This window comes from Takifugu rubripes, chromosome 9 (assembly GCF_901000725.2).
Source record: "Takifugu rubripes chromosome 9, fTakRub1.2, whole genome shotgun sequence".
Classification (NCBI taxonomy): Eukaryota; Metazoa; Chordata; class Actinopteri; order Tetraodontiformes; family Tetraodontidae; genus Takifugu; species Takifugu rubripes.
The window spans coordinates 7376226-7400347 of NC_042293.1; the positions used below are offsets into that span (position 1 = coordinate 7376226).

A 24122-nucleotide genomic window follows, 5' to 3' on the forward strand; every position below is an offset into this window, starting at 1 on the left:
GCTCCACATTAAAAGGGGCAACGAGGAATACAATCTGTGGCCTTTTCAGTTGTTGAGTGCATTTTTCCCTGCCATTTTGAAGGCGAACTTGACACTAATTGTTTACTCAAAAGATCTTGTCCCTACTGAGAAACTTTGCGGTATTTTCATCTAACGCGAATGCGCTTTTAGCGAAAGTACCGTATTGAACTCAAGCGAAGCGAACACGCACATTTAAAAAAAACACAAACCCAAACTTCGATATGAACGTTAGAGCCGCATGAAACCAGGCAAAGAGCCGCGGGTTGGCCAGGCCTGAACTAGAGGGTGAGACCTGTTTCGTAATCTGGGTCCAGCCTCTTGGTCAAAGTTCCCGCTTGGGAGGTTGAAAGTAAGAGAGACAGACAAAGTTCCCACTCCACGAAGAGGAACACCACCAGTTTGTGTGAGATGCAACGGTTTGCTTTCGTTATCTCTGCGTTCCTGTTATGTGTAGCAGGAGACAAGTATGGTAAGTATAGACTTTGATTTTTTTTTCCCTTGATCAATGCAGATTATATTTATATTGACACACAAATGGCAAAAATATAAACGCATTGAATCAGTGGTGGCTGGCCATTGGAGGGGGGCGACAGGGCACCGCCCTTAAGTATTTCTGATTTATTTGTAAAAATAGAAATGTGAAATCATTTTGGATTGGTTGTGGATGGTTACTGAAATCGCCTTCATACGGCAGACCATTATAGAAAATGTTTCACCACCAGACACTGGTGTCATTATTACTAAGTGTTACGGTCCCGTGGAGACAAGATCAAGGAAACAAATATGCTACCTGTGAAAGCAGGCGAATAGCAGAGAATGAGGACACAGTACGTCTTCGTTTACCTCCACTACATTTCTGAGGTCTGATTTACTTCCAGACAACACTTGACATCATCAGTCTCTATTTCTTGTTCTAATTTAGCTGCTGCAGTATTCAACAATTTCTCTTCTCTACTTGGAATCAACATTCCTTTACATTGCTCTATTCAAGATCACTCACATTTACTAAAATATCTGCCTTAGGTAATAATCACTATTTGTAGTGTGTTCCATAAATCCGCATTTTCAACGCTTCACTTGACTGCAGCAATTGTACAGGAAATAAAATGTAGAATGTAGCACCAGCCACAGACTCTGTACTGGGAAAAGTTACATTTTGAACAAACACTCATCGGTAAATGGCAAGAACCCCATGTTTTCAGTCATTAACACGTCGACTCCTTGTCGAGTGTTGAACTCAGTCAAACTCTCGCTCGTAATTTTTTTGGCTACCACTACAATGTTTCATCAACAAATAACTCGGGCGAACCACCGCAACCTCCCCATCTGCATGCGGGTTCACAAACGAAATCACATACAACAATATTTTTGGTACCGACACAACATTTACCTATGAAACGTACATCGCAATAAATTGTAAAAATCCTCATATTTCTAAACAAATGCAATAGGTTGATCATTTTGACTTGGTCATTTCATAAGTAGCTCGCATACTTAAAAAAAAAGTGTGAGTGTGACAGGTATGGTATGGACCCAAGTGCAGTACAAAACAGGCAATGAACTGATTATCAGTTAACAGGTTGATTAACTGTAATCTGGCACACAAAGAACAGTTCGAGGGCGGGGCAGTGGACTTGGTCGAGGCAGGCAAAAGTTCAGTAACCGGGAGGCAGGCAGAACAGGCAGGTCGTACACAGGCAGGGTTGATACCGGGAAGACAGGCAGGAAAACGCTGGCCGGTCTTGCATTGCAGAGAACAATCTGGCACGTGTGAGGCTGGAGAATATATACTGGTAGGTGAGCTGATTGATGAGTGAGAGCAGGTGTGTGATCAGTGACTGAGAATGGGTGTGGTGATCAGAGGGTGTGGCGTGAGCAGGGCAGTGGAAAGGTACTGAGTCCATGGGCTGGAGCAGAGTGTGACAGTGAGCACCCCTACTTCAGTACATTTCAGAGAAATCGGAAGAAAGTGCGCCTCAATATCGTCCCCCCAGCCCCGAAACACGCAGAGAAAGAACGAATTGTTCTGCCATACTGATTTTCTCAAAATAAAATACATTGTGCAAATATTTTAACAAAATAAAATAAAAACATCAAGTCTCAAAAAATAAATCTGGTAATAAAAAGCACCTTATATTAACATTTTTTTTTACAGTAAATGATTCAATGTGGCTTTTCCCCTCAGGGGTGCCCTAAAAGTAAATCAACTACTTTTGTCCACCCACAGCACCGGAAATCCACACAAAGCTGGGCAGCCTGAGAGGTAAGTATGAGAGTGTAAAGGGGAAAGACACTGGTGTCCATGCATACCTGGGTGTGCCGTTTGCAAAGCCACCTGTCGGTCCTGCTCTGAGACTGGCTGCACCTCAGCCTGTGGAAGGTTGGGAAGGAGTGAGAGATGCCACCAAGCAGCCACTGATGTAAGACACTGCTGTTGGATTCACACAACATATGGAATCATTGATATCCCCATTAAGGACATAAACTTGTCTGACTTTTAGGTGTATTCAGGATTTAGAGTTTGCGATGGATGTTGTCAAGGCATTTGGTTTCACAGTAGACCTTCCCGATATTTCAGAAGACTGCCTTTACCTCAACGTTTACACTCCTGCAAACAGACCAGATAATGCCAAACTCCCAGTAAGAATCTGTGGTCAGTTTAGAATCATTTTGTTACTGATTTCACTAATCTTGGTTATTGTTTCAACAGGTTATGGTCTGGATCCATGGTGGAGGATTTGTTTGGGGCTCAGCTTCAACATATAGCGGCTCTGCCTTGGCTGCTTACCAAGATGTTGTTGTGGTTGTAATCCAGTACCGACTGGGACTCCTGGGATTTCTCAGGTAAGAGATGAAAGCAGTGCTGGGCGAATATTGTAATCTGGTGCTGTGGTTATAGTTCATATAATTTTCCTGTAGCCAGGCAGATTACACCTTGTTTGCATGTTCTCTCTAGCACTGGGGATGAGCACATGCCAGGAAACAATGGTTTTTTTGGATCAGATTCAGGCTCTGAAATGGGTCCAGGAGCATATTCACAACTTTGGAGGAGACCCAGATTTAGTTACCATATTTGGCGAGTCTGCTGGTGGAATAAGCGTATCGCTCCTGGTAAGGATCAGTCCTCAGAAGTTTGTGTTGTCTCTGGACAATGTGCTGCTTTCAATATATTTATTAATTTGTTGTTGTTTTACAGCTGCTCTCACCGCTCTCTGAGGGCCTTTTCCACCGAGCTATTGCTGAGAGTGGCACTGCTGCAATGCAACTATTAGTTCAAGATGATCCTCAGCCTGCATTACAGGTGAATACATTTCCTAATCCACAATAATAAGTGTTATTATTAATATAATCTCAATTCGTATAATGGTATTTATTGATTTCTAAAGCTATCTACTTATCCATCCATCCATAGTTAGTCGCAAATGTATCTGGCTGCAGCACTGAAAGCACAGAAAAGACGGTTGAATGCATCAAGAACATGGACATGGAAACCATTTTAGCTTTAGCTAAGGTGAGCTTCTGAAAGGAAAATCGTTTGCAATGACTCTTTATTCTTGACTCTGTTGTTTTATAAACTTGCTTCACTTAAGGAAAAAGAACTGAGGTATCCTTTAATAACTGATGGATATTTCCTCAAAAACAAAGTAGAAGAGTTGTTCCTTCAGCACCAACTTCTCGATGTGCCTTTTATGACTGGGGTCAATAATCATGAAGGCGGTTGGTTACTTCCTCATGTTAGTATCAAACATTTGACTGATCTCCACATTAGTCCATAAGATATTGATTCAGTGCTGGAACTGTCCTCCCACAGTACTTTGCTCTTCCAAACTGGACAGAGGGGATGGACCAGGAGCATGTCTTGGGCTTGTTGTCCATGTTCTATCCTGATGTAAGACTGCCAGATGTCTCCTGAGTGATTTTTAGTATTTTGCTCAAACCTCTAAGAGATATGTCTATTATTTCCTCCAGCCCAAAGATGAGCAGCTCCGAAAACGGATTCTTGATAAATATACTGGAACTGGAGAAGATCGTGTGAAAAATAGAGATGGATTCACTGAGCTGCTCGGAGATGTGGTGTTTGTCATTCCTGCCATTAAGACTGCTAATGCTCACAGGGGTAGGTCACAAATGAAACACAACTGTCACAGCGCAAAAGTAATATAATAACTCTAAAAACATTTTATTTTTTATTCTTCTCCATAGATGCTGGTGCCCCTGTGTACCTGTATGAGTTTCAGCATTCCACCAGTTTTCTTAAAGATAAAAGACCAAGCTTTGTTCGGAGTGACCATCTAGATGAAATATTTTCTGTATTTGGGCTTTGTTTTACAGTTTCTCATGTCAAATTAAGCAGTAAGTGCAATGGTGCGACTTTTCCTGCAATTTTCCAGTACAAAAAGGATTTCAAGTAATTTTTATTTTACCGGTAGGTACATGCAGTGAAGAAGATGAGCGGATGAACAAAATCATGATGAGCTACTGGGGCAACTTTGCTCGTACAGGGTAGGAATTACCATCACTTGTTAAAAATAGTTAATCAAAAACTACACCATAACATGCTCATAATGTGCATGTTTGTAGGTCTCCTAATGGACAGGGCCTTGTCCACTGGCCAAAGTATGGAGAAAAAGAGGACTACCTGGCAATTGATGCAAAGAACCAGAATGTTTTTCAGGGTTTGAAAAAAGACAAATTTGTTGTCCTGACTCAGATTCTTCCAGAGGATGTCAAAGAGCAAAAAGACTTGAGGCACACCGAGTTCTAATTTTTTTTCCCTCAAACATCACTCCATTTGATGTTTCAGTCATTAAATGTAATGTGTCCAGGATGCCCTTCCCGCATTTCAAAATAAAACACATTTTGTGAAGTCATAAGTAATATTTTAATCCATTTACAATTAAAATGAACACATGCGTGAAAATTAAAGTAAATGCAAAATTAGGACGGCAAACACACACCATTTTACTGTGACAGATGGACAACGAGACCAACAGCACATCTCCAAGTATCTCAGTGAATCCATCTCTATTTTTCCACACAATCTTCTCCAGTTCCAGTATATTCAACAAGAATCTGTTTTCGGAGTTGCTCATCTTTGGGCTGAAGGAAATAAGCAACATATCTTGCAAAGGTTTGACCAAGATAATAAAATCACTCAGGAGACATCTGGCTGTCTTACATCAGGATAGAACATGGACAACATGCCCAATACATGCTCCTGGTCCATCCCCTCTGTCCAGTTTGGAGGAGCAAAGTACTGTAGGAGGACAGATCCAGCACTGAGTCAATATCTTATGGACTAATGTGGAGATCAGTCGAGCAAGTGAACAAATTCCTTCATGATTATTGACACCAGTCATAAAAGGCACAGTGAGAAGTTGGTGCAGATGGAGCAATTTGGCCGGCAATTTATTTATTTATTTTCTGAGTAACACACAGAGTGAAATTATCACAATGTGTAACCCCCATTACACTGGAAAATAAAAAATAAAATCCTAGCCACAAGCTCATTCATCATAAAGAAATTTAGTGTCAATCTGGGTTTTTTTTCTATATAAAAATAAGAAAAAATTGTTACTTTCTGGATTTGTTTTGAGAAAATAAGACAGCGCATTGTGTTTTAAAATTATAATCAGAAATTGCTGACTTCTAACTAGGAAAAAATGATTATCCTGCAGATTTTTGATTTTTTTAAAAAGTGATTAAGTCGTTGTTTTAGCAGCCATTTTCTTTGAAAGGTGTTATCACAGCTTGAAAGAAAAGTAATTACCAGCGGTTTTATATCATTCACGTTACTGCTGACATGCTGATGCTTTCTAGGTATTTGGAGCTGCTGTTGTGCCTAATCTGAATTTCAGGATAACGAAGAAAACTCCTTTGCCGTCCGAAAACCATTAAACACCACGGTAACCAATGTAAATAACTCAAATATAACATAAAATGTCAAATGCGTTTAAGTCCTATTTGAGTTATTTACATTGGTAACGGTAACCAATGTAAAAAACTCAAATATAACATAAAATGTCAAATGCGTTTTATGTTCTATTTGAGTTATTTACATTGGTTGCCGTGGTGTCTAATGGCTTTCGGACGGCAACCAATGTAAATAACTCAAATAGAACTTAAAATGTGAAATGCGTTTGTTTCGGAATGTTAAATCCAGTGAACGTGGACTCATCATGTCCTCGAAGCGCTGCACGCTTGGGTCGTGTGGGTCGCCTGAAAGACCTCAAAGCCAATCGGCTGAAACCGAAATTCAAACATACACGCACTTATGTACTGCATGCGATAAATGTTTACGTAGTAAAAAAGTTTAATAATAATTTCTGCCTCCTTCTATATCTCCTGAAAGCAAAGTAACGATTGCGCAGCATGAGTTATCTACCCTAGTTTTAAGCACAATGATGTCAACACCTAGAATGAGCAGCCTGTTGCATAATCTAGGTTCAGCCTTTTCTCGGTGAAAGTTCCCGCTGGAGAAGTTTAAAGGAAGAGAGACGAGGTTCCCACTCCTGAAGTTTTCTCAACATGAAGAGGTACACCAGGAGTTTCTGTGAGATGAAAAGTTTTGCTTTTGTTATCGCTGCTTTCCTGTTATGTGTTGCAGCAGACAAGTATGGTACGTTTAAAATCTTGAATATTTATCTTGAACATTTTAGATTATATTTATATTCACACATGGCAAAAATATAAACACATGGTGGTGGCTGGCCAATAGTGCGCGATAGGGCACAACCCCACATTATTATTTATTTTTTGTGAAAATATATAGAAATGTAAAATCATGGATTGAAATTTACTTCATATAGCACAGAACATTCTAGAAAATGTTTGGCCACAAGACACTAGTCTTATTATTACCAAGCAGTTGATTTACTTTTAAAAAGAGAGCATAAAAGAAGGAAATTCCTAAATGCCTCTATCCACAGCATCTGAAATCCACACAAAGCTGGGCAGCCTGAGAGGTAAGTATGAGAGTGTAAAGGGGAAAGACACTGGGGTCCATGCATACCTGGGTGTGCCATTTGCAAAGCCACCTGTCGGTCCTGCTCTGAGACTGGCTGCACCTCAGCCTGTGGAGGGTTGGGAAGGAGTGAGAGACGCCACCCAAGCAACCACTGATGTAAGACACTGCTGTTGGATTCATGGAATCATTGATATCCCTACCAAGGACATAAACTTGTCTGTCTTTCAGGTGTGTTCAGGATTTAGAGTTTGCGATGGGTGTTGTCAAGGTAATGGATTTCACAGTAGACCTTCCGGATGTTTCAGAAGACATCGAGTTCTTTACCTCAACATTTACACTCCTGCAAAAAGACCAGAGAATGCCAAACTCCCAGTAAGAAGTTCTGGCCAATTTAGACTCAATTGGTTATTGATTTGATTAATCGTGATCTCTGTTGTTTCAACAGGTTATGGTTTGGATCCACGGTGGAGGCTATGTTATGGGCTCAGCTTCAACATATAGCGGCTCTGCCTTGGCTGCTTACCAAGATGTTGTTGTGGTTCTAATCCAGTACCATCTGGGACTCCTGGGATTTCTCAGGTAAAAGATGGAAGCAGTGCTGGGATGAATATTGTAATCTGGTGCTGTGGTTATCGGTCATATCATTTTCCTGCTGCCAGGAAACTGTTGCCAGGAAGATTACACCTTTTTTGGACCAGATCCAGTCTCTGAAATGGGTCCAGGAGCATATTCACAACTTTGGAGGAGACCCAGATTTAGTTACCATATTTGGCGAGTCTGCTGGTGGAATAAGCGTATCGCTCCTGGTAAGGATCAGTGCTCAGAAGTTTGTGTTGTCTCTGGACAATGTGCTGCTTTCAATATATTTATTAATTTGTTGTTGTTTCCTTTGTTGTACAGCTGCTCTCACCACTCTCTGAGGGCCTTTTCCACCGTGCTATTGCTGAGAGTGGCACTGCTCCAACATATGCACTTGGTCAAGATGCCCTTCCATCATTTCAGGTGAATAAATTGCTTAATGTACGTTCATAATTAGGTATATAGTCATAAATCTATTAATCCATCTCTCCATTTATCCATCCATAGTTGATTGCAAATGTATCTGGCTGCAGCGCTGAAAGCACAGAAAAGACAGCTGATTGCATCAAGAACTTGGACATGGAAACCATTTTGACCATAGCTAAGGTGACCTTTTGCAGGAAAAACTTTTACATTTATAAATTTTTTATTTGTATTTTTTTTAACCGTTTTTGTTGTGTCATGCACTTCATACACTCCAGGAAAACCCAATGCAGTTTTCTTTAATAACTGGAGGACATTTCCTCCAAAAATCACCAAGTGAGTTGCTCCTTCAGCACCAACTTCTCACAGTGCCTTTTATGACCGGGGTCAATAATCATGAAGGCAGTTTTTTACTTGCTCAGGTAAGAGTCAAAGATTTAATTGAACTCCACATTACTCTATAATTCATTAACTTAACGCTGGATCTGTCCTCCCACAGTACCATGCTCCTCCAAACTGGACAGAGGGGATGGACCAGGAGCATGTCTTGGGCATGTTGTCCATGTTCGATCCTGATGTAAGACTGCCAGATGTCTCCTGATTGATTTTTAGTATCTCGCTCAGGTAGGTCACAAATGTGAAAATATTCTTCTTTGGGCTTTTCCCTTGAGGGGTTGCCACAGCAAATCAGTTGCCTCCATCTCATCCTATCTTCTGCATCTTATTCTCTCAAACCTATTACCTTCATGTCTTCTTTCACTTTGTCTATAGCCTCTTTCAGACTTGGGTCCTCTATCAGAGGCCTGGGAGTCTAAGGGTTCTGCGCAGGATCTTAGCTTTTCCTAGCACTGCGCTCTTCTGGACAGAGACCTCTGATGTGGTTCCTGGCATCTCTTGTCAAAGCCTCTTACGTGTGCTGTCCCTCAGATGTACTCATTCCTGATCCCTGGTCACTCACAACAAGAACCTCAGCATCTTCATCTCTGCTACCTCCAGCTCTGCTTCCTGTCTTTTTCTCAGTGGCATTGCATCTGGACCAACCAACATCACTGGTCTTACCACAGTTTTTACACCTTTCCTTTTATTTTGCTGAAACTCTTTTATTCACACCTGAAACTTTTCTTCACCTATTCCTGCCTGCCTGTGCATGCTTCTTCACCTCTTTCCCCCCACTCTCCATTGCTCTGGACTGTTGACCCCAAGTAATTTAAATTCCTCAACTTCTTAATCTCTTCTCCCTCTAACCTCACTCTTTCACTTTGGTCCCTCTCATTCACACATATATACTCCATCTTGTTGGCAGCAAACCTTCATTCCTCTCCTTTCCAGGGCAAACCTCCAGCCCTCTAGCTTCTCCTCCACCTTTTCCCTGCTTTCGTTACAGATCTCAATGTCATCTGCATACATCATAGACCATGAAGATTCCTGTCTAACCTCGTCTGTCAGCCTGTCCATCACCATAACGAACAAGAAGGGGCTCAGAGATAATCCCTGATGCAGTTCCACCTCCACCCTGAACTCCACTGTGACACCTACAGCACACTTTGTCACTGTCTTTCAGTCCTTATACACATCCTGCACTGCTCTATCATACTTTTCTGCCATTCCAGACTTCCTCATACGATACCACAGTTCCTCCTTGGGCACCATTTCATAATCTTTCTCCAGGTCTACAAAAACACAATGCAGCTCTCTGACATTCTCTGCATTTCTCTATCAACATCATCAAAGCAAATACTGCATCATTAGTATTCTTTTTTGGCATGAAATCGTACTGCTGTTCACAGACGCTCACTTCTACCCTTAGTCTAGCTTCAGCTACTCTTTCCCATAACTTTATTGTATGGGTTATCAGCTTTATTCTTCTGTAGCTGCCCTTGTTCTTAAAAATGGTCACAGCACACTTCTCCTACATTCCTCAGGCATCTTCTCACTATCTAAGATCCTGTTGAACAACCCATTCAGAAACCTTACTGCTACCTCCTCTAGATACGTCCATACCTCAAAAGGTATATCATCAGGTCTGAGTGCTTTTCCGCTCCTCATCCTCTTCAATGCCCTACTCATTTTATCCTTACTCTGTCTCTGTCTGCTCTTCTGCTCTCATGCTGAGGTGGAAAATTCCACGCGCACTGAAACACCCCCTCTTCTACACCTACCAGATTTGTCTTTACCATTTTCACCTGTCCCTCCTTCTTAGGCTGTATTTAAGCCACTGCAGTGCATACATGCTTTGCCAGATTGTTCTTGGGTCATGCCTGACACTCCAGCACAGGGAAACCTGAAAACCTTTTGTCCCCGATTAAGATTTTTGCCTTGTGTTTATTCGAACCTATGCTCTCCTGGTGCTGTGTGGTGTTTTCTGCCTTCCATGGTGTTCTGTGATTACTTCTGTGCTGTTTTTCACAAATTTTCAATGAAGCTTTTTATTAAACTGTCCAGAACTTTATGCCACATCTTCCTGTACTCCTGTCTACTCGCTTCAGTCCTGTTTCCCGCTTCTTCTGCATCAAACTCTTTCTCTGTATACACTCCTGTACCTATTCATTCTATCACCAAGTCTCCTTATCTACACCAAATACTCTCTTACCTGTCTCCCTGATCACATTAGCTGTAGTTATCCAGTCATCTGGAAGCACCTTCTGACCAACCAGTACTCATGACAGCCATTTCCATCCTTTTTGCAAAGACAACCACCATCTGTCCTGCGTTCCTCTCCTGGATAACAAACCTGCCCATCACCTCTTCATTGCCTGCACTAACCTGTCCATTTAGGTCTTGCACCAATGACTACTCTCTCCCTTCTAGGGATGCTCTGCATTACCTCATCAAGGTCCAAACAGAATTCCTCCTTCTCATCCAGCTCACGTCCTACTTGTGGAGCATACCCACTAACATCATTGAACATCACACAATAACTCGAAAACCACATTTTATTTTTTCTTCTTCTCCATAGATGCTGGTGCCCCCGTGTACCTGTATGAGTTTCAGCATTCCCCCAGTTTTCTCAAGGATAAAAGACCAAGCTTTGTTAAGAGTGACCATGGAGATGAAATATATTCTGTATTTGGGTATTGCCTTTCAGTTTCTCATGTCCAATTAAGCAGTAGGTTCAATCAATGACACTATTTGACCTGCCATTTCTCAGTACACAATAAATTTGAAGAGAACATTTTTATTTTAGGTGCATGCAGTGAAGAAGATGAGCAGTTAAACAAAATCATGATGAGCTACTGGGGCAACTTTGCTCGTACAGGGTAGGAATTACCATCACTTGTTAAAAATGATGAGTTAATCAAAAACTACATGATAACTTGCTCGTAATGTGCATGTGTGTAGGTCACCTAATGGACAGGGCCTTGTCCACTGGCCAAAGTATGGAGAAAAAGAGGACTACCTGGCAATTGATGCAAAAGAACCAGAATGTTTTTCAGGGTTTGAAAAAAGACAAATTTGTTGTCCTGACTCAGACCCCCCAGAGAACTTGAAAGAGCAAAAAGACTCGAGGCACACCGAGTTCTAATTTTTTTTTCCTCAAACATCACTCCATTTCATGTTTCAGTCATTAAATGTCATGTGTCCAGGATTCCCTTCCCACATTTCAAAATAAAACACATTTTGTGAAGTCATATGTAATATTTTATTCAATTTACAATTAAAATGAACACATGCATGAAAATTAAATTGGAATGGGGACGACAAATACACACCATTTTACTGTGACAGATAGACAACGAGACCAACATCACATCTCCGAGCACCTCAGTGAATCCATCTCAATCTTCTCCAGTTCCAGTATATTCATCAAGAATTTGTTTTTCGGAGTTGCTCATCTTTGGGCTGGAGGAAATAAGCAACATATTTCTCAGAGGTTTGAGCAAAAAATCACTCAGGAGACATCTGGCAGTCTTACATCAGGATAAAAAATGGCCAACATGCTCCTGGTCCAATCTCTCTGTCCAGTTTGGAGGAGCAAAGTACTGTAGGAGGACAGATCAGCATTGAATCAATATCTTATGGACTAATGTGGAGATCAGTTGAACAAGTAACCAACTGTCTTCGTGATTATTTACTCCAGTCATAAAAGGCACAGTGAGAAGTTGGTGTTTAAGGAGCAACTTGGCCAGCAATGTTTTTTATGCTTTTTTTTTTTGAGTAACAGCCACAGAGTGAAATCACCAACTGGAAACACTGAAAAATAAAAAAAAATAAAAACCTAGCCACAATTTCATTCAATATTAGGAAATTTAGTGTCAATCTGGGGGTTTTTTTTGTGTAAAAAAAGAAAAATTAGTCATTTTCTGGGTTTGTTTTTTAAAGGTGAAAATAAGACAGGGAATTATGTTTTAAAATTATAATCAGAAAGTACTGACTGGAAAGGCGTTATTAGGTTTCAGTTGGTCCTCCTCACAAAGATCGATAATCAGCTGCAGCCTCATCTGTGACTAGCGGGGCTTTCAAACAGTGCGGCTCCACATTAAAAGGGGCAACGAGGAATACAATCTGTGGCCTTTTCAGTTGTTGAGTGCATTTTTCCCTGCCATTTTGAAGGCGAACTTGACACTAATTGTTTACTCAAAAGATCTTGTCCCTACTGAGAAACTTTGCGGTATTTTCATCTAACGCGAATGCGCTTTTAGCGAAAGTACCGTATTGAACTCAAGCGAAGCGAACACGCACATTTAAAAAAAACACAAACCCAAACTTCGATATGAACGTTAGAGCCGCATGAAAACCAGGCAAAGAGCCGCGGGTTGGCCAGGCCTGAACTAGAGGGTGAGACCTGTTTCGTAATCTGGGTCCAGCCTCTTGGTCAAAGTTCCCGCTTGGGAGGTTGAAAGTAAGAGAGACAGACAAAGTTCCCACTCCACGAAGAGGAACACCACCAGTTTGTGTGAGATGCAACGGTTTGCTTTCGTTATCTCTGCGTTCCTGTTATGTGTAGCAGGAGACAAGTATGGTAAGTATAGACTTTGATTTTTTTTTCCCTTGATCAATGCAGATTATATTTATATTGACACACAAATGGCAAAAATATAAACGCATTGAATCAGTGGTGGCTGGCCATTGGAGGGGGGCGACAGGGCACCGCCCTTAAGTATTTCTGATTTATTTGTAAAAATAGAAATGTGAAATCATTTTGGATTGGTTGTGGATGGTTACTGAAATCGCCTTCATACGGCAGACCATTATAGAAAATGTTTCACCACCAGACACTGGTGTCATTATTACTAAGTGTTACGGTCCCGTGGAGACAAGATCAAGGAAACAAATATGCTACCTGTGAAAGCAGGCGAATAGCAGAGAATGAGGACACAGTACGTCTTCGTTTACCTCCACTACATTTCTGAGGTCTGATTTACTTCCAGACAACACTTGACATCATCAGTCTCTATTTCTTGTTCTAATTTAGCTGCTGCAGTATTCAACAATTTCTCTTCTCTACTTGGAATCAACATTCCTTTACATTGCTCTATTCAAGATCACTCACATTTACTAAAATATCTGCCTTAGGTAATAATCACTATTTGTAGTGTGTTCCATAAATCCGCATTTTCAACGCTTCACTTGACTGCAGCAATTGTACAGGAATAAAATGTAGAATGTAGCACCAGCCACAGACTCTGTACTGGGAAAAGTTACATTTTGAACAAACACTCATCGGTAAATGGCAAGAACCCCATGTTTTCAGTCATTAACACGTCGACTCCTTGTCGAGTGTTGAACTCAGTCAAACTCTCGCTCGTAATTTTTTTGGCTACCACTACAATGTTTCATCAACAAATAACTCGGGCGAACCACCGCAACCTCCCCATCTGCATGCGGGTTCACAAACGAAATCACATACAACAATATTTTTGGTACCGACACAAACATTTACCTATGAAACGTACATCGCAATAAATTGTAAAAATCCTCATATTTCTAAACAAATGCAATAGGTTGATCATTTTGACTTGGTCATTTCATAAGTAGCTCGCATACTTAAAAAAAAAAGTGTGAGTGTGACAGGTATGGTATGGACCCAAGTGCAGTACAAAACAGGCAATGAACTGATTATCAGTTAACAGGTTTATTAACTGTAATCTGGCACACAAAGAACAGTTCGAGGGCGGGGCAGTGGACTTGGTCGAGGCAGGCAAAAGTTCAGTAACCGGGAGGCAGGCAGAACAGGCAGGTCGTACACAGGCAGGGTTGATACCGGGAAGACAGGCAGGAAAACGCTGGCCGGTCTTGCATTGCAGAGAACAATCTGGCACGTGTGAGGCTGGAGAATATATACTGGTAGGTGAGCTGATTGATGAGTGAGAGCAGGTGGTGTGATCAGTGACTGAGAATGGGTGTGGTGATCAGAGGGTTGTGGCGTGAGCAGGGCAGTGGAAAGGTACTGAGTCCATGGGCTGGAGCAGAGTGTGACAGTGAGCACCCCTACTTCAGTACATTTCAGAGAAATCGGAAGAAAGTGCGCCTCAATATCGTCCCCCCAGCCCCGAAACACGCAGAGAAAGAACGAATTGTTCTGCCATACTGATTTTCTCAAAATAAAATACATTGTGCAAATATTTTAACAAAATAAAATAAAAACATCAAGTCTCAAAAAATAAATCTGGTAATAAAAAGCACCTTATATTAACATTTTTTTTACAGTAAATGATTCAATGTGGCTTTTCCCCTCAGGGGTGCCCTAAAAGTAAATCAACTACTTTTGTCCACCCACAGCACCGGAAATCCACACAAAGCTGGGCAGCCTGAGAGGTAAGTATGAGAGTGTAAAGGGGAAAGACACTGGTGTCCATGCATACCTGGGTGTGCCGTTTGCAAAGCCACCTGTCGGTCCTGCTCTGAGACTGGCTGCACCTCAGCCTGTGGAAGGTTGGGAAGGAGTGAGAGATGCCACCAAGCAGCCACTGATGTAAGACACTGCTGTTGGATTCACACAACATATGGAATCATTGATATCCCCATTAAGGACATAAACTTGTCTGACTTTTAGGTGTATTCAGGATTTAGAGTTTGCGATGGATGTTGTCAAGGCATTTGGTTTCACAGTAGACCTTCCCGATATTTCAGAAGACTGCCTTTACCTCAACGTTACACTCCTGCAAACAGACCAGATAATGCCAAACTCCCAGTAAGAATCTGTGGTCAGTTTAGAATCATTTTGTTACTGATTTCACTAATCTTGGTTATTGTTTCAACAGGTTATGGTCTGGATCCATGGTGGAGGATTTGTTTGGGGCTCAGCTTCAACATATAGCGGCTCTGCCTTGGCTGCTTACCAAGATGTTGTTGTGGTTGTAATCCAGTACCGACTGGGACTCCTGGGATTTCTCAGGTAAGAGATGAAAGCAGTGCTGGGCGAATATTGTAATCTGGTGCTGTGGTTATAGTTCATATAATTTTCCTGTAGCCAGGCAGATTACACCTTGTTTGCATGTTCTCTCTAGCACTGGGGATGAGCACATGCCAGGAAACAATGGTTTTTTGGATCAGATTCAGGCTCTGAAATGGGTCCAGGAGCATATTCACAACTTTGGAGGAGACCCAGATTTAGTTACCATATTTGGCGAGTCTGCTGGTGGAATAAGCGTATCGCTCCTGGTAAGGATCAGTCCTCAGAAGTTTGTGTTGTCTCTGGACAATGTGCTGCTTTCAATATATTTATTAATTTGTTGTTGTTTTACAGCTGCTCTCACCGCTCTCTGAGGGCCTTTTCCACCGAGCTATTGCTGAGAGTGGCACTGCTGCAATGCAACTATTAGTTCAAGATGATCCTCAGCCTGCATTACAGGTGAATACATTTCCTAATCCACAATAATAAGTGTTATTATTAATATAATCTCAATTCGTATAATGGTATTTATTGATTTCTAAAGCTATCTACTTATCCATCCATCCATAGTTAGTCGCAAATGTATCTGGCTGCAGCACTGAAAGCACAGAAAAGACGGTTGAATGCATCAAGAACATGGACATGGAAACCATTTTAGCTTTAGCTAAGGTGAGCTTCTGAAAGGAAAATCGTTTGCAATGACTCTTTATTCTTGACTCTGTTGTTTTATAAACTTGCTTCACTTAAGGAAAAAGAACTGAGGTATCCTTTAATAACTGATGGATATTTCCTCAAAAACAAAGTAGAAGAGTTGTTCCTTCAGCACCAACTTCTCGATGTGCCTTTTATGACTGGGGTCAATAATCATGAAGGCGGTTGGTTACTTCCTCATGTTAGTATCAAACATTTGACTGATCTCCACATTAGTCCATAAGATATTGATTCAGTGCTGGAACTGTCCTCCCACAGTACTTTGCTCTTCCAAACTGGACAGAGGGGATGGACCAGGAGCATGTCTTGGGCTTGTTGTCCATGTTCTATCCTGATGTAAGACTGCCAGATGTCTCCTGAGTGATTTTTAGTATTTTGCTCAAACCTCTAAGAGATATGTCTATTATTTCCTCCAGCCCAAAGATGAGCAGCTCCGAAAACGGATTCTTGATAAATATACTGGAACTGGAGAAGATCGTGTGAAAAATAGAGATGGATTCACTGAGCTGCTCGGAGATGTGGTGTTTGTCATTCCTGCCATTAAGACTGCTAATGCTCACAGGGGTAGGTCACAAATGAAACACAACTGTCACAGCGCAAAAGTAATATAATAACTCTAAAAACATTTTATTTTTTATTCTTCTCCATAGATGCTGGTGCCCCTGTGTACCTGTATGAGTTTCAGCATTCCACCAGTTTTCTTAAAGATAAAAGACCAAGCTTTGTTCGGAGTGACCATCTAGATGAAATATTTTCTGTATTTGGGCTTTGTTTTACAGTTTCTCATGTCAAATTAAGCAGTAAGTGCAATGGTGCGACTTTTCCTGCAATTTTCCAGTACAAAAAGGATTTCAAGTAATTTTTATTTTACCGGTAGGTACATGCAGTGAAGAAGATGAGCGGATGAACAAAATCATGATGAGCTACTGGGGCAACTTTGCTCGTACAGGGTAGGAATTACCATCACTTGTTAAAAATAGTTAATCAAAAACTACACCATAACATGCTCATAATGTGCATGTTTGTAGGTCTCCTAATGGACAGGGCCTTGTCCACTGGCCAAAGTATGGAGAAAAAGAGGACTACCTGGCAATTGATGCAAAGAACCAGAATGTTTTTCAGGGTTTGAAAAAAGACAAATTTGTTGTCCTGACTCAGATTCTTCCAGAGGATGTCAAAGAGCAAAAAGACTTGAGGCACACCGAGTTCTAATTTTTTTTTCCCTCAAACATCACTCCATTTGATGTTTCAGTCATTAAATGTAATGTGTCCAGGATGCCCTTCCCGCATTTCAAAATAAAACACATTTTGTGAAGTCATAAGTAATATTTTAATCCATTTACAATTAAAATGAACACATGCGTGAAAATTAAAGTAAATGCAAAATTAGGACGGCAAACACACACCATTTTACTGTGACAGATGGACAACGAGACCAACAGCACATCTCCAAGTATCTCAGTGAATCCATCTCTATTTTTCCACACAATCTTCTCCAGTTCCAGTATATTCAACAAGAATCTGTTTTCGGAGTTGCTCATCTTTGGGCTGAAGGAAATAAGCAACATATCTTGCAAAGGTTTGACCAAGATAATAAAATCACTCAGGAGACATCTGGCTGTCTTACATCAGGATAGAACATGGACAACATGCCCAATACATGCTCCTGGTCCATCCCCTCTGTCCAGTTTGGAGGAGCAAAGTACTGTAGGAGGACAGATCCAGCACTGAGTCAATATCTTATGGACTAATGTGGAGATCAGTCGAGCAAGTGAACAAATTCCTTCATGATTATTGACACCAGTCATAAAAGGCACAGTGAGAAGTTGGTGCAGATGGAGCAATTTGGCCGGCAATTTATTTATTTATTTTCTGAGTAACACACAGAGTGAAATTATCACAATGTGTAACCCCCATTACACTGGAAAATAAAAAATAAAATCCTAGCCACAAGCTCATTCATCATAAAGAAATTTAGTGTCAATCTGGGTTTTTTTCTATATAAAAATAAGAAAAAATTGTTACTTTCTGGATTTGTTTTTGAGAAAATAAGACAGCGCATTGTGTTTTAAAATTATAATCAGAAATTGCTGACTTCTAACTAGGAAAAAATGATTATCCTGCAGATTTTTGATTTTTTAAAAAGTGATTAAGTCGTTGTTTAGCAGCCATTTTCTTTGAAAGGTGTTATCACAGCTTGAAAGAAAAGTAATTACCAGCGGTTTTATATCATTCACGTTACTGCTGACATGCTGATGCTTTCTAGGTATTTGGAGCTGCTGTTGTGCCTAATCTGAATTTCAGGATAACGAAGAAAACTCCTTTGCCGTCCGAAAACCATTAAACACCACGGTAACCAATGTAAATACCCTCAAATATAACATAAAATGTCAAATGCGTTTTAAGTCCTATTTGAGTTATTTACATTGGTAACGGTAACCAATGTAAAAAACTCAAATATAACATAAAATGTCAAATGCGTTTTATGTTCTATTTGAGTTATTTACATTGGTTGCCGTGGTGTCTAATGGCTTTCGGACGGCAACCAATGTAAATAACTCAAATAGAACTTAAAATGTGAAATGCGTTTGTTTCGGAATGTTAAATCCAGTGAACGTGGACTCATCATGTCCTCGAAGCGCTGCACGCTTGGGTCGTGTGGGTCGCCTGAAAGACCTCAAAGCCAATCGGCTGAAACCGAAATTCAAACATACACGCACTTATGTACTGCATGCGATAAATGTTTACGTAGTAAAAAAGTTTAATAATAATTTCTGCCTCCTTCTATATCTCCTGAAAGCAAAGTAACGATTGCGCAGCATGAGTTATCTACCCTAGTTTTAAGCACAATGATGTCAACACCTAGAATGAGCAGCCTGTTGCATAATCTAGGTTCAGCCTTTTCTCGGTGAAAGTTCCCGCTGGAGAAGTTTAAAGGAAGAGAGACGAGGTTCCCACTCCTGAAGTTTTCTCAACATGAAGAGGAACACCAGGAGTTTCTGTGAGATGAAAAGTTTTGCTTTTGTTATCGCTGCTTTCCTGTTATGTGTTTGCAGCAGACAAGTATGGTACGTTTAAAATCTTGAATATTTATCTTGAACATTTTAGATTATATTTATATTCACACATGGCAAAAATATAAACACATGGTGGTGGCTGGCCAATAGTGCGCGATAGGGCACAACCCCACATTATTATTTATTTTTTGTGAAAATATATAGAAATGTAAAATCATGGATTGAAATTTACTTCATATAGCACAGAACATTCTAGAAAATGTTTGGCCACAAGACACTAGTCTTATTATTACCAAGCAGTTGATTTACTTTTAAAAAGAGAGCATAAAAGAAGGAAATTCCTAAATGCCTCTATCCACAGCATCTGAAATCCACACAAAGCTGGGCAGCCTGAGAGGTAAGTATGAGAGTGTAAAGGGGAAAGACACTGGGGTCCATGCATACCTGGGTGTGCCATTTGCAAAGCCACCTGTCGGTCCTGCTCTGAGACTGGCTGCACCTCAGCCTGTGGAGGGTTGGGAAGGAGTGAGAGACGCCACCAAGCAACCACTGATGTAAGACACTGCTGTTGGATTCATGGAATCATTGATATCCCTACCAAGGACATAAACTTGTCTGTCTTTCAGGTGTGTTCAGGATTTAGAGTTTGCGATGGGTGTTGTCAAGGTAATGGATTTCACAGTAGACCTTCCGGATGTTTCAGAAGACATCGAGTTCTTTACCTCAACATTTACACTCCTGCAAAAAGACCAGAGAATGCCAAACTCCCAGTAAGAAGTTCTGGCCAATTTAGACTCAATTGGTTATTGATTTGATTAATCGTGATCTCTGTTGTTTCAACAGGTTATGGTTTGGATCCACGGTGGAGGCTATGTTATGGGCTCAGCTTCAACATATAGCGGCTCTGCCTTGGCTGCTTACCAAGATGTTGTTGTGGTTCTAATCCAGTACCATCTGGGACTCCTGGGATTTCTCAGGTAAAAGATGGAAGCAGTGCTGGGATGAATATTGTAATCTGGTGCTGTGGTTATCGGTCATATCATTTTCCTGCTGCCAGGAAACTGTTGCCAGGAAGATTACACCTTTTTTGGACCAGATCCAGTCTCTGAAATGGGTCCAGGAGCATATTCACAACTTTGGAGGAGACCCAGATTTAGTTACCATATTTGGCGAGTCTGCTGGTGGAATAAGCGTATCGCTCCTGGTAAGGATCAGTGCTCAGAAGTTTGTGTTGTCTCTGGACAATGTGCTGCTTTCAATATATTTATTAATTTGTTGTTGTTTCCTTGTTGTACAGCTGCTCTCACCACTCTCTGAGGGCCTTTTCCACCGTGCTATTGCTGAGAGTGGCACTGCTCCAACATATGCACTTGGTCAAGATGCCCTTCCATCATTTCAGGTGAATAAATTGCTTAATGTACGTTCATAATTAGGTATATAGTCATAAATCTATTAATCCATCTCTCCATTTATCCATCCATAGTTGATTGCAAATGTATCTGGCTGCAGCGCTGAAAGCACAGAAAAGACAGCTGATTGCATCAAGAACTTGGACATGGAAACCATTTTGACCATAGCTAAGGTGACCTTTTGCAGGAAAAACTTTTACATTTTATAAATTTTTTATTTGTATTTTTTTTTAACCGTTTTTGTTGTGTCATGCACTTCATACACTCCAGGAAAACCCAATGCAGTTTTCTTTAATAACTGGAGGACATTTCCTCCAAAAATCACCAAGTGAGTTGCTCCTTCAGCACCAACTTCTCACAGTGCCTTTTATGACCGGGGTCAATAATCATGAAGGCAGTTTTTTACTTGCTCAGGTAAGAGTCAAAGATTTAATTGAACTCCACATTACTCTATAATTCATTAACTTAACGCTGGATCTGTCCTCCCACAGTACCATGCTCCTCCAAACTGGACAGAGGGGATGGACCAGGAGCATGTCTTGGGCATGTTGTCCATGTTCGATCCTGATGTAAGACTGCCAGATGTCTCCTGATTGATTTTTAGTATCTCGCTCAGGTAGGTCACAAATGTGAAAATATTCTTCTTTGGGCTTTTCCCTTGAGGGGTTGCCACAGCAAATCAGTTGCCTCCATCTCATCCTATCTTCTGCATCTTATTCTCTCAAACCTATTACCTTCATGTCTTCTTTCACTTTGTCTATAGCCTCTTTCAGACTTGGGTCCTCTATCAGAGGCCTGGGAGTCTAAGGGTTCTGCGCAGGATCTTAGCTTTTCCTAGCACTGCGCTCTTCTGGACAGAGACCTCTGATGTGGTTCCTGGCATCTCTTGTCAAAGCCTCTTACGTGTGCTGTCCCTCAGATGTACTCATTCCTGATCCCTGGTCACTCACAACAAGAACCTCAGCATCTTCATCTCTGCTACCTCCAGCTCTGCTTCCTGTCTTTTTCTCAGTGGCATTGCATCTGGACCAACCAACATCACTGGTCTTACCACAGTTTTTTACACCTTTCCTTTTATTTTTGCTGAAACTCTTTTATTCACACCTGAAACTTTTCTTCACCTATTCCTGCCTGCCTGTGCATGCTTCTTCACCTCTTTCCCCCACTCTCCATTGCTCTGGACTGTTGACCCAAGTAATTTAAATTCCTCAACTTCTTAATCTCTTCTCCCTCTAACCTCACTCTTTCACTTTGGTCCCTCTCATTCACACATATATACTCCATCTTGTTGGCAGCAAACCTTCATTCCTCTCCTTTCCAGGGCAAACCTCCAGCCCTCTAGCTTCTCCTCCACCTTTTCCCTGCTTTCGTTACAGATCTCAATGTCATCTGCATACATCATAGACCATGAAGATTCCTGTCTAACCTCGTCTGTCAGCCTGTCCATCACCATAACGAACAAGAAGGGGCTCAGAGATAATCCCTGATGCAGTTCCACCTCCACCCTGAACTCCACTGTGACACCTACAGCACACTTTGTCACTGTCTTTCAGTCCTTATACACATCCTGCACTGCTCTATCATACTTTTCTGCCATTCCAGACTTCCTCATACGATACCACAGTTCCTCCTTGGGCACCATTTCATAATCTTTCTCCAGGTCTACAAAAACACAATGCAGCTCTCTGACATTCTCTGCATTTCTCTATCAACATCATCAAAGCAAATACTGCATCATTAGTATTCTTTTTGGCATGAAATCGTACTGCTGTTCACAGACGCTCACTTCTACCCTTAGTCTAGCTTCAGCTACTCTTTCCCATAACTTTATTGTATGGGTTATCAGCTTTATTCTTCTGTAGCTGCCCTTGTTCTTAAAAATGGTCACAGCACACTTCTCCTACATTCCTCAGGCATCTTCTCACTATCTAAGATCCTGTTGAACAACCCATTCAGAAACCTTACTGCTACCTCCTCTAGATACGTCCATACCTCAAAAGGTATATCATCAGGTCTGAGTGCTTTTCCGCTCCTCATCCTCTTCAATGCCCTACTCATTTTATCCTTACTCTGTCTCTGTCTGCTCTTCTGCTCTCATGCTGAGGTGGAAAATTCCACGCGCACTGAAACACCCCCTCTTCTACACCTACCAGATTTGTCTTTACCATTTTCACCTGTCCCTCCTTCTTAGGCTGTATTTAAGCCACTGCAGTGCATACGTGCTTTGCCAGATTGTTCTTGGGTCATGCCTGACACTCCAGCACAGGGAAACCTGAAAACCTTTTGTCCCCGATTAAGATTTTTGCCTTGTGTTTATTCGAACCTATGCTCTCCTGGTGCTGTGTGGTGTTTTCTGCCTTCCATGGTGTTCTGTGATTACTTCTGTGCTGTTTTTCACAAATTTTCAATGAAGCTTTTTATTAAACTGTCCAGAACTTTATGCCACATCTTCCTGTACTCCTGTCTACTCGCTTCAGTCCTGTTTCCCGCTTCTTCTGCATCAAACTCTTTCTCTGTATACACTCCTGTACCTATTCATTCTATCACCAAGTCTCCTTATCTACACCAAATACTCTCTTACCTGTCTCCCTGATCACATTAGCTGTAGTTATCCAGTCATCTGGAAGCACCTTCTGACCAACCAGTACTCATGACAGCCATTTCCATCCTTTTTGCAAAGACAACCACCATCTGTCCTGCGTTCCTCTCCTGGATAACAAACCTGCCCATCACCTCTTCATTGCCTGCACTAACCTGTCCATTTAGGTCTGCACCAATGACTACTCTCTCCCTTCTAGGGATGCTCTGCATTACCTCATCAAGGTCCAAACAGAATTCCTCCTTCTCATCCAGCTCACGTCCTACTTGTGGAGCATACCCACTAACATCATTGAACATCACACAATAACTCGAAAACCACATTTTATTTTTTCTTCTTCTCCATAGATGCTGGTGCCCCCGTGTACCTGTATGAGTTTCAGCATTCCCCCCAGTTTTCTCAAGGATAAAAGACCAAGCTTTGTTAAGAGTGACCATGGAGATTAAATATATTCTGTATTTGGGTATTGCCTTTCAGTTTCTCATGTCCAATTAAGCAGTAGGTTCAATCAATGACACTATTTGACCTGCCATTTCTCAGTACACAATAAATTTGAAGAGAACATTTTTATTTTAGGTGCATGCAGTGAAGAAGATGAGCAGTTAAACAAAATCATGATGAGCTACTGGGGCAACTTTGCTCGTACAGGGTAGGAATTACCATCACTTGTTAAAAATGATGAGTTAATCAAAAACTACATGATAACTTGCTCGTAATGTGCATGTGTGTAGGTCACCTAATGGACAGGGCCTTGTCCACTGGCCAAAGTATGGAGAAAAAGAGGACTACCTGGCAATTGATGCAAAGAACCAGAATGTTTTTCAGGGTTTGAAAAAAGACAAATTTGTTGTCCTGACTCAGACCCCCCCAGAGAACTTGAAAGAGCAAAAAGACTCGAGGCACACCGAGTTCTAATTTTTTTTTCCTCAAACATCACTCCATTTCATGTTTCAGTCATTAAATGTCATGTGTCCAGGATTCCCTTCCCACATTTCAAAATAAAACACATTTTGTGAAGTCATATGTAATATTTTATTCAATTTACAATTAAAATGAACACATG

At 41.1% G+C, this 24122-nt stretch overlaps 1 protein-coding gene, 2 long non-coding RNA genes and 3 pseudogenes across 5 annotated transcripts; 5 read left to right on the forward strand and 1 right to left on the reverse strand.

Moving 5' to 3' along the window:
- The first annotated feature begins 265 nt into the window (after nucleotides 1-265).
- LOC101072303 (carboxylesterase 5A-like) lies at nucleotides 266-4895 on the forward strand (annotated as a pseudogene). Its single transcript, XR_003889465.1, has 13 exons — nucleotides 266-490; nucleotides 2249-2441; nucleotides 2523-2661; nucleotides 2732-2865; nucleotides 2978-3132; nucleotides 3218-3322; nucleotides 3434-3532; nucleotides 3612-3755; nucleotides 3833-3910; nucleotides 3991-4138; nucleotides 4225-4374; nucleotides 4452-4524; nucleotides 4603-4895. The product of XR_003889465.1 is annotated as a carboxylesterase 5A-like (transcript).
- Nucleotides 4896-6566: 1671 nt separating this feature from the next.
- On the forward strand, nucleotides 6567-11455 carry LOC105419938 (liver carboxylesterase 1-like; annotated as a pseudogene).
- Nucleotides 11456-11467: 12 nt separating this feature from the next.
- Nucleotides 11468-12865, reverse strand: LOC115250951 (uncharacterized). The gene is made up of 3 exons (XR_003889469.1): nucleotides 12774-12865; nucleotides 11904-11970; nucleotides 11468-11830 (listed from the first exon to the last, which is right to left on the reverse strand). It is a non-coding gene; the product is annotated as an uncharacterized lncRNA (long non-coding RNA).
- On the forward strand, nucleotides 12738-17349 carry LOC115250947 (carboxylesterase 5A-like; annotated as a pseudogene).
- A 915-nt stretch (nucleotides 17350-18264) lies between these two features.
- LOC115251080 (liver carboxylesterase 2-like) lies at nucleotides 18265-19994 on the forward strand. Its single transcript, XM_029842063.1, has 5 exons — nucleotides 18265-18386; nucleotides 18927-19035; nucleotides 19413-19605; nucleotides 19678-19821; nucleotides 19895-19994. Exons 2-5 carry the CDS (start codon nucleotides 19011-19013, stop codon nucleotides 19992-19994), a joined length of 462 nt encoding a protein of 153 aa, XP_029697923.1. The 5' UTR covers nucleotides 18265-18386; nucleotides 18927-19010.
- Nucleotides 19995-20209: 215 nt separating this feature from the next.
- LOC115250949 (uncharacterized) lies at nucleotides 20210-24080 on the forward strand. Of its 2 annotated transcripts, none has more exons than XR_003889466.1 (8): nucleotides 20210-20255; nucleotides 20349-20450; nucleotides 20535-20633; nucleotides 20731-20874; nucleotides 20952-21076; nucleotides 23407-23557; nucleotides 23636-23708; nucleotides 23791-24080. It is a non-coding gene; the product is annotated as an uncharacterized lncRNA (long non-coding RNA). The 2 variants fall into 2 exon arrangements; XR_003889467.1 differs by having other exon boundaries at nucleotides 23407-23522.
- Nucleotides 24081-24122: the final 42 nt, after the last annotated feature.